Source organism: Tarenaya hassleriana, unplaced genomic scaffold (assembly GCF_000463585.1).
Source record: "Tarenaya hassleriana unplaced genomic scaffold, ASM46358v1 Cleome3, whole genome shotgun sequence".
Taxonomy (NCBI): Eukaryota; Viridiplantae; Streptophyta; class Magnoliopsida; order Brassicales; family Cleomaceae; genus Tarenaya; species Tarenaya hassleriana.
In genome coordinates, this window is record NW_010966177.1 from 7246518 (window position 1) to 7263744 (window position 17227).

A 17227-nucleotide genomic window follows, 5' to 3' on the forward strand; every position below is an offset into this window, starting at 1 on the left:
GTTTTCTTCTAGACCTTCGTTGAAATATTCTCTATATTTTTGCCTTGTTTTACCCCCTTTTTATTCCCGAAAATAATTTAAATAATTATACGGGAATCGGGGTATTACAAATCCTCCCCGGAATGCCGTTAATAAGACATCTTCAGGTAAAAAAATCTGATGCCCTTCCCTCCCATCCTTTATGACTTTGTCGTCTTTTCTGTTCCTTTGTGCATATTGTTTGAGATTCTCAAGTTTGCAGGGATGTAGGGCTGTGTAATGCATGCCTATGGCATGTAGCATTATGAGAAAAAGGATCCTTTTTAATGTTTCTGCCATAAGCACCGACCTTTGACTTCTGTTTAACTTTTGCACCCTTCCAGCCCCCGCTGTGGGAAAAATATCAAGGAGAGCTGAGAGATTGGGAACTGGCAATGATGAGAGCAAGCATTCCGTATTCTTGCGGGTCTCACGATAAACTAAGGGCGCCGCCTATTGAGAAGCCAGCGATGTTTGCTTTCTGTTTGAAGCCTCGAGGCTTGGAAGTTCAGCACAAGGGTTCAAAGCACAGGTCACAGAAGAAGCTCTCAGATTATACCCACCATGGTACGTCATTCGGAGATCATGAGGGATTCAACTCAAATGGTAGCTCTCTCACTTCGTCCTTTGTTTTTTGTTGTGTTAAACCTGTCTTTGTGATTTCATAAATTTGACCAGAATCCGACTTTTTTTTTTTAATTTTTTCCTTATTAGCAGGAAGAAGGTCCGGTGGTGGTTTTGCTTTTTCTGGGGATGAAAGGTTTTTATATCTAAATCATGGCTACGATTACTTGGATGAATCTCCAATGCACCAAGTGTTGCCCGGGATGTATTTGTCTCGTGATCCCATCATGGGATATCTCTCGACGAATGGAAATGGGTACGAAAAGAATCACCATAACAAGTTTCAGAGAAAAAACCCGAAGAAACTCGGGGCCCTTGCATCCACAGGCGACACACATATATCGCCTCTATATACCCACGGAATGAACGGGAAGAGGATGAGAAATACCCGATGGAATCCGGATTTTTCTGAATGGCACAGTCCCAATTTTTATTTCTCGCAGCAGCGACTGAACCTGGATGAAGAAATACATAATTCTACTGATATTGACGATTACAGACTGCGAGACGCGGCTTCTGCAGCGAAACGTGCGCGTGCATTGGCGAAACTCAAGCGAGAACGAGCCGAGAGGTTAAGCTACAAAGCGGATTTAGTAATACAGAAGGCAGCAGCTGCTCTCATGTGTGCACAGGCAACCAAAGCTTCTTCTTCCGAGTGCCATTAACAGAGCGGAAAACCCTAAACTCTACTAGTTCCCCTTCATCATTCAACCAACTTCTCTAAGCAGCTCAGATCCTTTTCCAGAGGTAAGAAAAAGAAAAAAAAACAGGGTTTCGTGGTTTTTCTTCTTTCCTCTTCCTTTGGCCTATGTGGAGGGTTTTTGTCTCGGGTTCTCGACCATTGTACAGAGATTTCCACATTCACCCTTAGCATCCGCCGCCCCCTCGAAATCGGCTATAGATAGAGCTTTAAGTAGGGTTTTTTTTTTAAATGTTTTCTGACGCACCAAAATAACACCTTGGGGGACAGTGTTGGATCAAACTTGGAAGAGTGATGATGGGTGGGGATGCTTTTGTGGGAACTTGGTAGTAGTAAAAAAAAAAAAAAAAAAAAAGAGGGAATGATCCGAAGAAGAGATTGCAAAAAAAAAAAAAAAGAGAAAACGTTGTAAGTAATTATTTTTATAGTTTATTATGTAAAGAGGTTTCAGATCGGCCAAGATCTTTTTCGCTATATATATATATATATATATATATATATACACGTATGTAGATGCTTTTCCATCTTGATTCTATCGTCTCATTGTGTGTTTTTTTTCCCAGTTTGTGTTTGTTACGCTCGTGATAGAAGCCAAAATATCCTCTGTTTTAGATTTTCCGAGTTTAGGTCTGAATCGTAAATGGGGGAGATGAAGGATTAGAAGCTGTGGAATTGTCTCTTGCGATGTTCACATTTAGTGATATGGTCCTTTTATCATACTGCGAAAAACAGATGACCGATACGATAACGTACTAGAGGTTCCATCTGTTTTCCATTTCCATCCATTCTCCTCTTATCACTTGTGGGAAAGCTGGTGGGTGTTTCGGTTACCGTGATCCATCCAAAATTTTTTAACGGTATTAATTTTAAAAAAATCAAAATTTTTTAAAATGAAAACCGAAACCGGACAGAACGAATATAATATAATAACCGATCGGTATCTATTTTTGTAAAACCGAAAAAATCGAATCGAATTATTCTCGAACCGAATACCGAATCGTTCACCCTACTTAAACGATCTTCTCTGCCTGATTTTTGCTGGTTTCTTGTTTCTTTTGTTCACTCTCAGATGGGTAAGCCATGGAATGTCAACAAAGGTTCCAGAACGTGAAAAAATAAATGCAATTTTTTTGTTGACAAGTAAATAGTGTGTTGAACTATTCGCCCATTCATTCATATCATATCTTTTCAACTTCTTTTATAAGCCCACATGTAGGCTGTTACATTAATCATTTGAATATATCACAAAGAAATAATTTCAGGGAGCCAAACAAATATGTAAAATACTAGACAAATTTATTAAAAAAATATATGATAGGACACATGTTATCTAAATACCAAAAAAAAAATTGATCATTTTCTCGAGTGTTGTGAGATTCAAGAAAGAATCCTTTTAAAGAGAGAATGATAAAAATATTTCCATAGATATGAACTTCGAGAAAGATACTAATTTGAAAACAAGAAGCTATACATTTAAAGACAATTTGCCAAGAATTTTGGAAAATCCGTGCAAGGCAAGGAAGGTATTTGATGGTAAAAAAAACATCATCAATAAACTTTAAAAATCTAAATGGATATTTTTAACCTTCTCTAGAAGTTTGTGCATCTTAAATAGTTAGATATCTTGCCATATATTCTCGGAAATCATACAATAAACTTTTAAGATGAAAACAATTTTGTTGTGTGATTTGTTCTATCTTGATTTTTTTATCTATCTATATTTTTTATTTCGACTTATTAAACCTCAGTTATAACCATTTGCGATATCTTTTCATACTAAAGGTGCTAATCATGATGTTAAATTTAGGTCACGCCGATTGTTAGATTTGTTTTAAGATTAAGTCTTTCATATCTGGTTAGAGATCGAGATCTCCAAGAATCTAATTAGAGAAAAGATTTGTTTTTTATAATTTTTGTCGGGTTTCATGACAAATTGTGTGAGATTTACATCACTTTACCTTGTAGCTCGTCTCCCCTCCGCCAACCCACAATTAGCTATCGAATACCTCTCTTTCCTCTTTTTTTTTTTTTTTTTTTTTTTTTTTCCCTTCGTCTCTACTCACCCCATCTGCATCGATCCTTTGATGCAACTGCTACCTCTCTTGCTCTTCGTCTCGTCGCCTTTTGGGATTGTAAAACGGGCTAACCCCTCGGATCAACCCAACCCACCTAGATCTTGGAATTTATGAGTCTAACCCAACTCGCCCGTTTTGTAGTGAGACAAAAAAATATGTGGTTTAATCCGACTGGTCTTAGATTACAAGTCAAACGAATCAGTTCGCGAGTCAAATATGTAATTAAAAAAATATAAAATAATTTTTGTTAATCATATTAAATATTATAAAATAAGGAAAAAGAGATTATAATACAAAATATTAAGAATAATAAAAATATTAAAAATTTTAAATAAATATTAAAAAATAAAAATTTTGAATAAAAGTATTTTTTCTTTACTCGTGAACCAATTCGTGGATTCACCGTGATGACTCGTACGAGTTCAACTCATGACGAATTAGTTCATTCGACCCATTTTTTTTTTTTTCCGAAATGACTGAACGTAACTCGATAAAATATGAATAGACTTGCGACACAATTCGCGATCCAGACTTATTTGAAATGTCACGCATATTCAAAAACAGGATACCCTGCACACAAATGTGACCACCGATTTCGAACCCTAAAATCATAAAGAAACAAATTGGAGTCGAATAATCCAAAACCAGGAAATAATCCAAAATCATGTATACGAGATTCAGTCCTAACATACAAACATAATATTTATTTTAACCAATAAATTATAAATAAGAAAATCGATGGAAACAAAATCGTCCATACCTCTCTGAGATATATATATATATATATATATATATATATATATAATTGGTAATTTATGTTAATAATAAATTTATTAAACAGAATTTAATTGCGTGACAGAGTGAGATAAGGAATCAGAACATTGGATTGGAGAAAGTGTCAATACCCCAAATTCAACGGCCCAAAGCCATCGAGAATTAATGACCTTTCGTTCCCCTAAAGGCCTCTCTCTCTCTCTCTCTCTCTCTCTCTCTCGTAAATGCATGAATAGCGCCGTGTGTCCATTTCAAACTATATTCCTCCAGAACCCGCCCTATTCTCGTTTAACTTTGCTATACAAACCCTAGCTTATAAAATTGCGAATTTGTAATGAAACAAACGAGATGTAGTCAATTGTATCACGTATTACGGATTTTAATGGTAATCGGTTTTTACAATATCTATATAAGATACGGATCCCGTATTATTAGCTAATCTAAATACATCTACTGATTTAAAAATCATAAAACAAATTTAATGGCAAGTGATTGTTTAATGACTTAGAAAAATAAATTTAAATTGTAGTTGGTTATTTAAAGTCTAAATAAGCAACAGGTACAGTGTTATAACAAATAATATAAATATGAATTATTACTTGATAGGTTTTATACAGATAATATATTTTAATCAACGTAAAATAAGATGAAGGAGAATTTGTCCGAGTGATCTTTTCTCAATGTCATGAAAATCCTTGGTGTTAATTTCAATTTGTTAAAGTATTTGGTCCGATAACAAAATAAATACAAATATAAGGACCGCAGTATGAAAATTATGAAACCACCGTGTCAAAGCTGTCTTCTTCTATATAAGAAAATGAGCACATATTCTTCTGTCTACAGAAACCTCAATAAGCTCGTTCCGTTCATGACACAGAGAGAGCAAAACAAACACACAATACGACAATGGAGTCCCAAACCGATCAACACGAACCGTCGAAACCGGTTTGGTTTGCCGGAACATTCGGTAAACTGAAAACCAATCTGGTTTTCCGGTCGAGATGGGCCGAGCTGAACGGTGCAATGGGTGATCTAGGCACATACATACCGATAGTCCTGGCCTTGACACTGGCCAAAGATTTGGATCTGGGCACGACGTTGATATTCACTGGCATATACAACGCCATAACCGGTGCGGTTTACGGCGTACCGATGCCGGTCCAACCGATGAAATCGATTTCTGCTGTGGCGATATCGAGTGGGCAAGATTTTGGCATCCCTGAGATCATGGCAGCCGGAATTTGCACCGGAGGGATATTATTGGTGCTCGGCGTCTCGGGTTTGATGCAATTCGTGTACAATATCATTCCTTTATCAATTGTTCGAGGGATTCAACTGTCACAAGGTTTGTCCTTTGCAATGTCTGCGGTTAAGTACATCAGAAAGGTGCAAAATTTTTCCAAGTCCAAGAGTGTTGGTAATAGACCATGGCTGGGTTTAGATGGGTTGATACTGGCTTTAGTATGCACCCTCTTCATAATTCTTGTCAACGGCTCGGGCGAAGAAGAAAGGCGTGACGGGGAGGAAACACTTGATGGTGGTCCGAGGAGGGTGTCGAGGATGAGGAAGATAAGGAATGTTTTAGCCAATGTGCCATCGGCTTTGATCATATTCTTTTTAGGTGTCGTTTTGGCGTTCATTAGAAGGCCTAAGATTGTTCACGACATCAAGTTCGGACCGTCCCCGATACACGTGGTCAAAATCAGCAAGGAAGCATGGAAGAACGGGTTCATAAAAGGGGCGATCCCGCAGTTGCCTCTGTCTATACTGAACTCAGTGGTGGCAGTGTGTAAGCTGTCCTACGACCTTTTCCCCGAGAAGAAATTCTCAGCGACGTCGGTTTCAGCGACCGTAGGGCTGATGAATGTGGTTGGATGCTGGTTCGGGGCAATGCCGTGTTGTCACGGGGCCGGGGGATTAGCCGGGCAATACAAGTTTGGTGGAAGGAGTGGTGGGTGTGTCGCCGTTTTGGGGTTGGCCAAAATGGTGTTGGGGCTGGTCTTGGGGAGCTCGCTGGTTGCGATTCTCGACCGGTTTCCTGTCGGGGTGTTGGGAGCATTGCTTCTGTTTGCAGGGATAGAACTTGCGATGGCTGCAAGGGACATGAACACAAAGGAAGACTCGTTTGTGATGCTTGTATGCGCAGCCACGTCTTTGGGATCAAACGCTGCAATAGGGTTCGTCTCTGGGGTTGTAGTGTACGGTCTTCTGAGGATGAGAAACTATGGGAAGCCAAGGACCGGACCCTCGCCGCAACAGGACATGAACCAATGCTGTTGAAGAACACATCCTTCAAGTTTCTGGTTTCAATGTCACAAAACACCAATGGCTGTATGTGATATTTTGTTTCCGACTGTGAATCGTCGTTCACGTGTGGTTGTCGTCTTGTTGTTTCTTGTTTTCTTCTGATTTTTGTTTGTGTTTTTTCAGAATCCAAAATGCTTCCAAAGTGTGATCTGCTCTTACTCTTGTTGGTTATTTGTTAAACTCGGTGTGCGCGAGTTTTTTATTGATTATTTTATTATAACATTTGTTGATATGAATTTAGTAAAAAATCATTATTTATTTGATTTAGAAAAAATATATTTATAAGATTAAGTTATTGTAAAATCATATATTGATAGGTCCCAATCAAGAGTAAGATCGACAACGTCTTTCGAAAAAAATACTCTCCGTTTTATTCATCTTAATCATAGACTTTAAATACAGAAAAACAATAACCGAACACACACAATGTGATCCTATACATAAGGAAATGGGAAAGTGGAAACCACTCCACTATGGAAACTGTTTGAAGACTAAGTCTTTACTTTATGTTTCATCTAAATCTCTTTCTCTCCTCCACGTCACCAATCATGGTATCATATATTTAAAAAAGCAAAGAATTAAAAAAATATGAACATCATTATATAAAACGGTGTATAAAGTTGATATCAATGACTCGTTTGACGTATTCTCGTTACTGAATTATTTTTTTTATATCTGTAAGAAAATTTAGTTTTAAGATAATACTAAAAATGATATTATTAAATCTTATAGTTATCGTTTATTTTTAAAATAGTTAAATTTAAAATAAAAATTAAAAAATACTTTTTTTTACAAATATTATAGAATGCAAAAATTAAAACAAAAAAACTCAAAATAAAAATCATTTTCATTCAAAACCTATGTCTTTTCATGTATCATTAATGATCTCCTTCCCTCCTCTAGGTCACCATTTATCATTATATCACTCTTCGACAAAATCTATATATATATTAATAATTGTGTTTAAAGGATTCTGGTGAAGCCACCTAAGCATCCTACATGTCAATTTTTTCAATTTTGATTGGATATTGATTATCTATATAATTTTGGTATTATAATAGATTGTCATTAGTTTTAACACATCAATAATTTTAAAATATCAATAAATTGTTATAATTGTAAAAACCTATATTTATTATATAAAATACCTATCACTTTTTTTAAGTTTTTATATTTATTTTTTATATTGATGATTTTATGTTAATAAAAATAAATAAATAAAACATTACATTAAAATTTTGAGATGAATCACATAAAAAATAAAAAAATGTCAACAAATTATTATAATTAAAAATACAAAAATATCAACTTTATTAGATATAAAAAACGGTCATTCTAACATGATCATGAAGTAGACAATAAATGCAATTAGTGTTTAAAACTTCATTATGTAAAAAGCTAAACCAAAAACAAAAAACGGTGGACGTTACACTTTCTAATTAATTCCATATTGATTAACCCACTAATCATCTTTTTAATGCTCCCATTACACTTTCTAATTGGTTTAAATATCCCACTAATTATTTTTATTACAACACATTCAAAAACATTCATTAATCTCCTTAGATTATTCATATTATTGTTTGAGAAGTTAAGCTTCTGCAAGTGGATCAAGTCGTCGACGGGAAAATCTTCGGAACAAATATTATTTTTATCTTTATTTTTTATTTATTTATCGGATACAGATATTTGTAAATATCCGTAAAAAATACGGATATTTAAAATTATGGATATCCGAAAATTACAGATCGGATACGAATAATAAATTTTAATATTTGCGCGGATCGGATACGGATACGAATATCGTAAAAAAATATCGGATCCCATCTTGGATACTTCCCCTCAAAATAGAGAAAACACATTGTGTGTTCCCATCTTGGACATTAGATGTTTGAAATGATCCCTACCAAAGGCTTGGTAAAAATGTCAACAATTTGTCAGTGCGACTGAACATTTAGTGGCCGAAGAAAACCATTCTTAAAATGTTTCCAAATGAAATGACAGTCAATTTCAATATGTTTTGTGTGCGCATGATAGATAGGATTGTTGGGAATATGGATTGTCAATTGACTGTCACAGAATAGCGTTACAAGTTAAGGAAAATCAATTCAAAGCACTCACGATAGACTAGAAATCTAAATGAGCCTAGATGTTGCCAGAGCCATGGCTTTAAATTCTAACTCAACACTGCTACGAAAAACAATTTTCTGTTTCTTGGATTTCCAACTGATCAATGAGATCCCTAGGAACATACAGAAGCCTATGACCGTCGAGTATCTGTAAAGGTTGCCCAGTCAACATCAGTGTATCACTCAGATGAATCGAAAGTTCTGAAGAATAAAAGAGTCATTGTGACGGGCAAACTTGATATAATGCAAAAGACATAAGACAACATCAAGATGAGCAGTAGCAACAGACATGAATTAGCTAAGTTTTTGCACTGGAAAAGAGATATCAAGGTGAGTCACAGAAAGGTAAATGAGTTTGTCAATCAACAGTTGATACATCTTTGAATCAAGTAAAGGTTCACCGAAATTTGTTGTCAACTTAACCTTAGGGTCCATAGGGGAAGAGCACGGTTTACAAACCAATATCCCAAATTCTTCAAGCAATTCGAAGGCATACTTTTGTGGGCATATGTGAATACCATGTCGAGACCGAGCCACCCAAAATCCAAGAAAATACCTTAAAGTTCCCTGGTCATTCAAAAAGAAATGTGACCAAAGATATACTTTGTCAGTGATTATCAAATCTATATTGTTTCCATCAATAAATAAGTCATCAACATAAATCAACACTGCAACAAATTCTGATCCATGATGTTTAAAACACAGAGAGTTGTCTGCTTGAGCTTACAAAAAACTACTTGACAGTAAAACTTCTGAGAGTCAAATGTTCCATTGTCTAGAAGTTGGACACAACCCGTAAAGAGATTTTCGCAATCTGCAAACAGAATTCTTACAAACATACTCCCCCTTAAGCTCAGAGTAATTCAGAAACAGTTTCATGTAAATCTCCTCAAATAAATCACCATTCAAGAATATGTTTCAAACATCCATCTGATAAAATGACAATTTTGAGAAGAAATCAGAACAAGAAGAATCCGAACAATTGACATCTTAGTAACTGGATTAAAAGTATCAAGAAAATCAACTCCTTTCTGCTGTGAATATCCCTTAGCTACCAACCGACTTTTCCGCTTGTCAATAGTCCGTTCAACTTTGTATTTCACCTTATAAACCCACTTGTAACCTATTGGAACCATATCAGAAGGAAGTGTGCAAATGTCCCAAGTACCATTATGGATCAGAGCATTCAGTTCTTGGAGCATAGCATTCTACCCAGTTCCAGATGTTGCAACATGTTTAAAGGTTTTGGGCTTCGTGTGATCGTGGTAATGGGGAGAGAAAACTGGCAAAAAGATGGATGAAGAGAAAGAATAAGAGATATAAGAAGAAAGAGGATAGGAGATATATAAAGAAAGGAGATGGAGTATGTATGAGATAATTTTACAATGGAGATTTGCTTAGAGCAGAATGAATATCATAATGATATAAATACAAAACTTATCAACGATAAATATTATAACAAATATCAATCTCTAGATTATGCAATAGATTTATATTAAAAATAATATTATTATCATACTAAATACTAGCACTTTTATGAATTAGGTATTCTTACGCTAAACACATTATCATCGACAAATATTTATATGGATGTACAACTCAACATCACCAAAAAGATTGATATCAAATATATAAAATTAACCATACTAGAAATAAATCATATCTACAATATTTAACAATATTATTACCATTATTATCTATTAACTAAATATTTATAATAGATCAAAGAAAAGAAAAACCGGCTATATCTTAACAATTTTATTTTTTGATATTCTTTATATAGCCAATATAATAATGATTTACAATAATTAAAGTTTATAAATATAATTTTTACATATCAAACAAATAATTTCTATCATTTAAATTATATTACTATAAAAAAAAATTTATATATAAAAAAAGAATAACTTGCGCAACGCGCGGGTATTACCTAGTAAAACTAAATTTATTGTTTTAACCTAACATAAACTTGTCACTCATAATTCAAACCTGTCATTTTTTTTATTTTTGGTTTAAAACGAATCAGTTTACTAATTCTAGTATAACGTGGTAGTTTTTAACCACGTGAGAATATGTGACAAAATTGTAAATCGGTATATTATTGATACAATTCGATTAATAAGTTCATGTATTTAAATGACAGATTATTAAATTGGTGTATATTATTAAAATGAAAAAATATAGTCGAAAATCAAATCATTAACTATAAAATCGATTTATTATGGAAATGAAGAACAATATATCTCTTATTTCTTTTTCAGTATACGAATAAATAAATCTACATAACTTATTTATAAAAATTTCGAAATTACTGTCCATTTATACAGTTGGTATAAATAATAACCGTATAATGTATTTTTTTTAATTTATAACTGTGTATTATTTTGTTTGGAATGTTCCAACTTCTAATATAGGTTTTTCCATAGTTATCCGCTCCGAGCCTAGAATCCGGTTTTGGATTCAGTTAAGACCCGGTTAAACTCCGATCATTAACCGTCGGTATTAGCCAGATTTCGGTTAAGTACATTCTCTACCTTTGCGAAGCCAAAACCCTAATACTATTCATTCATTCAGTCTCTCAGGTCCCAAAATCGAAAACAGGTTAGAGCCTGGCTTTTCAGTTCAACTTTCAATCAGAGAATCGCCAGCTTAGTTCTTGTCTGTTTCTAGGGAAAATCGTTTCATCGTATTGAATTTTAGGATTTTCTGGTCATTTTGAATTTTCTGTCGATGGAGGTATCTAATCTCAGGTTTACAAATCGAAATCATGATAGAATCATTGGAACAGGCATTTGTAATATAGACATGAATATGGCCGTACGTGTGTATTTGTGCTTACGAGGATCATGGATTTTCTGGGCAAAATTTTTCAATTTTACTCACATTTTTTGTTGTAGCTAATCGAGCCGTGTATTCTCCATAATTCTATGAAGGTGGCAATGTAGATGTAGTTTTACGTAAGAGATTCTTGGTGTAATATGTGTTTTACTGCACTCCTGGTCTACAATTACAGTGTATTGTTTCCAAATACCCATATATGATTAATTTACATCGAATATGATAAGCTATTTAGCCCTAATTGTGAACCTTTTCCGCATACATTTTGTGAAATCAAGGTGAGGATAATGTCATCTAGTATGCGAAGGCTCGCTGAGCAGCAAGAGCGGGTTCAGAAGATGCAGATTTATCCTACATCCAATGCAGGCATTTCCCCATTCTGGCGAGGTCATTAAGCATAAACGTCCGAAACATTTTATGTATTTAAAGCTAATTTTGCATCTTTGTCCTATTAAACTGTTTCGGGTCTTACTGTTGGTGCAGAGAAGTATGAAAGGGAAGCTAAAAAGTATTGGGATATATTTTATAAGCGGCATGGAAATAGAGTAAGCCTTTGTGGTTGTTTCCTTTCTCGTTTCTTGTGTAGCAGCTACTGTTATGTTCAGTGAGTGTACAGCGATCCATTTAACATCGGGTAGCAAGTGTTCGCAGGATGGATTAACTAATGATTTTGGTAAATTTTATGTTTTAGAGAAAGATGTGAAAAGAAGCTTCTCACACATGTAAAATGCTATCTCTGTCATCTACTCGAACAAATTATTTGACTATCTTCTAAACGTTTCATGCCGTGTTTTCATTTTTAAATTGTATATACATCTGGTAAAAGTACCGATGTTACTGTCTTTGGTTTGATTTGTTAGCAACCATACAATTTTACAGCATGAGATCACCATGTATGTGATTATTTTGCAACATGAGAGTTTAATTATTTATGTGCTTATTTTTCTTCTTTATCAGTTTTTCAAAGATCGCCACTACTTGGACAAGGAATGGGACAGCTATTTCTCGGTGAGTTGTAAAACACAAATCTTCTCTGACGTTTGCTGCTTTGCATCTCTTGTATCTGGTCATGTCATGGAGATGGGTTTTGCTTATTTTTTCAGGTTGGTGGAAATAAGGTCATGCTAGAGGTAATCACAAATGTTCAAGCTTTTCCTAATCTATATCTAAATCTAATAATTTGTTTTCCTATTCTGTTAAACAAATTGCTGGGTAACTGTTCATTGTCTGCAGGTTGGCTGTGGGGCTGGAAACACCATCTTTCCATTGATTTCCACATATCCGGAAATTTTTGTTTATGCATGTGATTTTTCCCCACGGGCTGTTGAACTTGTGAAGGTTAGTTTTTCTTTCTTTCACTTCCTTTTTTTTTTCTTACCTCTCTGTTGAGATCTTTTTTGTGGCTAAATACGTCATGATCATGTAAACTTTAATTCTTGTTGAGCAGTGCAGTGTGTTTTTCAATAATTTATGAGCATGAGATCTGGCACTGTGAATTAATCGATGCCTTAACTTGATAATCGATATATGCTAAGAATCTTCTCTCGTACATTGAGCGCATGTTAAGGTATATTTACTGCCTCGACTGTTACCTGTGTTCAATTTATTGCTTCATCTTCTAAAGTGATCACATTGTATTGTGTACTATTTGTATATGGTGTGCATCAACCTTGTTTGAATTACTGGCATCTAATGTGGCTCATGAGATAATGGGACAGCCAGTAAGATATATCAATCATATTCTTCACAGAGTCTTTTTTTGTATTTTGTTATTATCTTGCTTATGTTAGATATACAGCTATTTCCTTCTTTGGTGGGTACGGACTTCCTATTTTTAGTCTACGTATGTTTTAATGTTGATGATTAACTCCATCAATGACCTATTCACTTGGTCTAAAGTTAACATTTACTGTACTTGATCTGCTGATCTAAGTGAGTGAATACTGGTATTGTTTTATGAGTTTCAGGCTCATAAGGAATTCACAGAGACCCGTGTTTGTGCATTCATATGTGACTTGACTACAGATGACCTTGACAAGCATATTTCTCCGTCATCAGTTGATATTGTGACCATGGTATTTTCCTAATCCCCAAAAAAGGAAAACAAATGGTAACTGACTAGAAGTTAGGAACCTATCAGGTTTTCTTAGTCACTAGACTATCTTTTGCTCGATGATTTCCTCCTATTGATTTTTGTATCGTTAAGTAACACATGTTTGAGCCTATTATTTACCTATCATGAAGTTTGTCTCCCGTTAAATAGCTGACTTGTTAAACAGATGTTTGTTTTATCTGCAGTTAGTCCAGAGAAGATGCCCTTAGTATTGCAGAATATTCGGAAAGTGCTAAAGGTATCAAAAACATTCATTCTAATGTGATTCAATATCCGTATTTTCTTGAAATGGAAATCTGAATTCCTCGGTTTCTCAGCTATTCTGACTTTTTTTTTTCCATTTTCAGCCAAATGGGTGTGTGCTCTTCCGTGACTATGCGACTGGTGATCTTGCTCAGGTTTTACCATCCTTCAATTTCTCTTTAGTTTTCAATTAGGAAAAAAATGAAGTCATTGCATCTCAGTGTTACCATTGTGGTCTAATTAAAATTCTCTAGATGTACACTAAGACCATATGAATATCCATTCCGATATGCCTTCAATTTGCTTGTTTGTTTAATGAATAAGACTTCTACAAGTCTTTCGTGAAGCAATGGCGATATCATTGTCAGGAACATTTTTATGTTTCCTTGTAAAGAGCTTTCTTGAGGAGCCTTAGGACTTGCTTAGCTGATTACTATCTGAATTTTCATGTTTTAGATTAATGATGATATGGCTATAGATCACGAATATCAGTTTTTTGATACTCTCTGTGTTAAATCAACAGGAACGATTTACTGGGAAGGATCAGAAGATCAGTGAAAACTTTTATGTCCGAGGTGATGGCACTGTAAGTTTCCGTCTTGCTTCCTCCACATTCCCGTGCTGTTACTTGTTTTCTTGGGCATTGATGTTGATGTTTCCACCTTATGCTTGCAGCGAGCGTTCTACTTTTCAAATGAATTCTTGACAACTTTAGTTCAAGAACAAGGGTTCGAAGTTGAGGAGCTTGGTGTCTGTTGCAAACAAGTTGAGAACCGATCGCGGGAACTGGTTATGAATCGGTATATGTAGTTAACATTACTATCCATCACAAAATAAATACACTTTCGTCTCCGAAAGTTAATTGATTTCTGTATTTTGCATCCTACATATTCAAACTGCGACCTGAAATCGATTTTGTTTTTACTGGTTAGACGCTGGGTCCAAGCTGTATTCCGCTGCTCAGATATAGCTGCTTCTGCCAAATTACAACGATCTGAAGCGAAAATGGAGCCTGTAACCAGTGAGAAATTGATGGAAGAGCTTGATAACAACGGTGACGTTGACATATCGGAAGGTGTAGCGATTGAAATGTTTGGAGTTTCACCATCGAACCATGAGGTAAAAAATTTCATTGCGTCTTGTTCTTTCACATGCCGCTACCCTAAATATTTTGCCAGTGGCTCCCTATATTTCCATTTTATGCTCATTTTCTGTTATCTGTTTCTCTATTTCGTGTTTTTTTTTCTAGATGATCGAGGTTAAGTTCATGGATTCTGATTTCAAGATTAAGCTTCTGTCAAAAGAATATCAACATACTTGCAAATCAACGGGGCTGATGCTCTGGGAGTCTGCTCGGCTTATGGCTTTTGTTCTTGACAGGAACCCGAGCATTGTTTCCGCAAAACGGGTGCTGGAGCTCGGTTGTGGCTGCTCGGGAATCTGCTCGATGGTAGCCGCTCGAGCGGCTAAGAAAACATCGCAACCAATCTCCGGTCTCCATTAACAGAAAAACTGAAAACAGGTGTACTAGAATGGGGAAACGAAGAACAAATCCAAGCCGTCCGGGGTTTTTCTGGAGAAGGGTTTGATGTCATCATAGGAACAGACGTCACCTATATCCCTGACGCCATTTTAATGTTGTTTGAAACAGCAAGAAAACTGATTTCGCAGAAAAAATTCGGTGGAGAAGATTCAGAAAAGCCGGCTTTGATTCTATGCCATGTTTTCAGAAGGGTCGATGAACCCTCTCTTATATCAGCAGCGTCTAAGTTTGGGTTTAAGCTAGTTGATAGGTGGCCAGGAAGCATCGGAGACATTCCTGCCTGCTCGGAACATCATCAGTCCTTGGTTCGCGCATAAGGCTTCTCTCGAGGAGATTCCGAGTTCCGCCCTTCATATCCTTTACTTTCAAATGGAATAATCTTCCGAGAAATGATCAGAAATCGCGGATCAGGTGGCAAATTCTTCGCAGCTCGGATCTAGGGATATGCTCTTGAGATCAATCCATCAAAAGGGTAAGTTTTGAGGATGTATGTTGGGTTACCATACACATGTTTATGATAAGAGTTGTTTGAGAGATACACTTCAGTTAAGCAAATTCTTTGGGCTTTGTACGTGTATCACAATTTAAAACTCGTATTTGCAATTTTCATACTTTCCTCTCCTATCGACTTAGTTCTTGTATATAGATATATATATACATTTCAATTATACATATACATATACAGATATATATCAAGGAAAGTTTTATCTATATATATATTTATACATATATCAACATGTTAGAATGAAACGAATTTGAGTTTTTTAGTAATGGCGGTGGATTTTCAACTACCTCGGTAAATATAAATTTAATCTGTTGAAGGGTCAGTTGAAATTATTGAAAAAAGGAAAAAAAATGCAAATGTCCATTTTCTTTAAATATACTTCGCAAATAGTCATTTTCTTTTGGTATAATATATTTTGCCAAGAATCCTAACAAATATATCATCGTCATGTCACTAATTTACCAAGTCATCAAACTACTTTATTAAAAAACAAAACATAGATTCTTATATATATATATACACAATACATACATTATACATATATTTATATGCACATATATAAACACATATATATACATATATATGCTATACACATATACATTTGTGTATATATATACACATAGAGATGCGCATACATACATACATACTACACATGCACATATATGTATGATACACACATGTATGTGTGTGTATATATGTATTAGTGTGTGTGTAGATATGTATTGGTTGTTTTCTAAAAATCACTGTGTTGATATGTCAGCTGTTGGGTTTTCATCGCTAAACTCTCTTCAATTTTAATAGCTGTAACGATCGAATAGAAATAATTAACGGTAAAATTATTGTGCAATATGTTGGTTGTTGGGTGAATCAATTTCATATGATGATGTATTGTTTTGCTTTATCAAATCAATATTTGGAATATTTTTTCACATTTTGCAAAGTTGATTTGCGTAAATGTATTTTTTTTTTGAATTTTCATTTGATTTTGTAATTAATACAAATTAGACGGTCAACGTCTAATGGGAGGGGAAAAAAGGAGGCACCTTAATTGATGGCACCGTTTATTTGTTTTCTGCGTGCGTGGGAATGGGAATGTGGTTCAGAAGTCAGAGGCTTATCTTTGAAAGTCTTTCTTTTTCAATTCAAACCAATACAATTCCCTAGAAAGTCAATGACGAAAATTAAATAAATTTACATACCATATTTGAATGTATATTTACTAGGGTGTAGGTTTCCTAATTCTAAACCGAACCGTACCGAAATAAAAAATACCATATTTTTTAATCGATTCGTTTAAAATTTTCAATTATCATTTTTTAGAAAATCGAATTGCGTGGAATAGAAACGAATTGAAGCGA

The 17227-nt window shown here is 34.9% G+C and overlaps 3 protein-coding genes across 5 annotated transcripts in view; all 3 read left to right on the top strand.

Annotated features, from left to right (window-relative positions):
* The window catches only part of LOC104819891, a 6309-nt gene extending 4507 nt beyond the window's left edge, over positions 1-1802 (top strand). The window contains exons 3-5 of one of the 3 annotated variants that reach the window (XM_019203216.1): positions 125-146; positions 363-624; positions 733-1802. In XM_019203216.1, the coding sequence (XP_019058761.1) occupies positions 125-146; positions 363-624; positions 733-1307 (859 nt within the window). In that variant the 3' untranslated portion in view covers positions 1308-1802. The remainder of the gene's footprint in view (positions 1-124; positions 147-362; positions 625-732) is intronic. The other 2 variants (XM_019203217.1, XM_019203218.1) reach the window with 2 other exon arrangements.
* Positions 1803-5044: 3242 nt separating this feature from the next.
* On the top strand, positions 5045-6699 carry LOC104819892 (molybdate transporter 1). Its single transcript, XM_010550182.2, has one exon. The coding sequence runs from the start codon at positions 5098-5100 to the stop codon at positions 6469-6471; it is 1374 nt and encodes a 457-aa protein (XP_010548484.1). The 5' UTR covers positions 5045-5097; the 3' UTR covers positions 6472-6699.
* A 4628-nt stretch (positions 6700-11327) lies between these two features.
* Positions 11328-15985, top strand: LOC104819893. The gene is given in 15 exon segments (XM_010550183.2): positions 11328-11363; positions 11744-11852; positions 11949-12010; positions 12423-12473; positions 12569-12595; positions 12699-12803; positions 13433-13540; positions 13745-13816; positions 13926-13976; positions 14345-14407; positions 14497-14621; positions 14754-14940; positions 15071-15289; positions 15292-15618; positions 15620-15985. Coding segments are annotated over 15 exon segments (1635 nt in total). The 5' UTR covers positions 11328-11357; the 3' UTR covers positions 15743-15985.
* Positions 15986-17227: the final 1242 nt, after the last annotated feature.

What these genes read in the sequence shown, in the direction of transcription:
- LOC104819892 (XM_010550182.2), top strand. Translation starts at nt 5,098, where the DNA reads ATGGAGTCCCAAACCGATCAACACGAACCGTCGAAACCGGTTTGGTTT.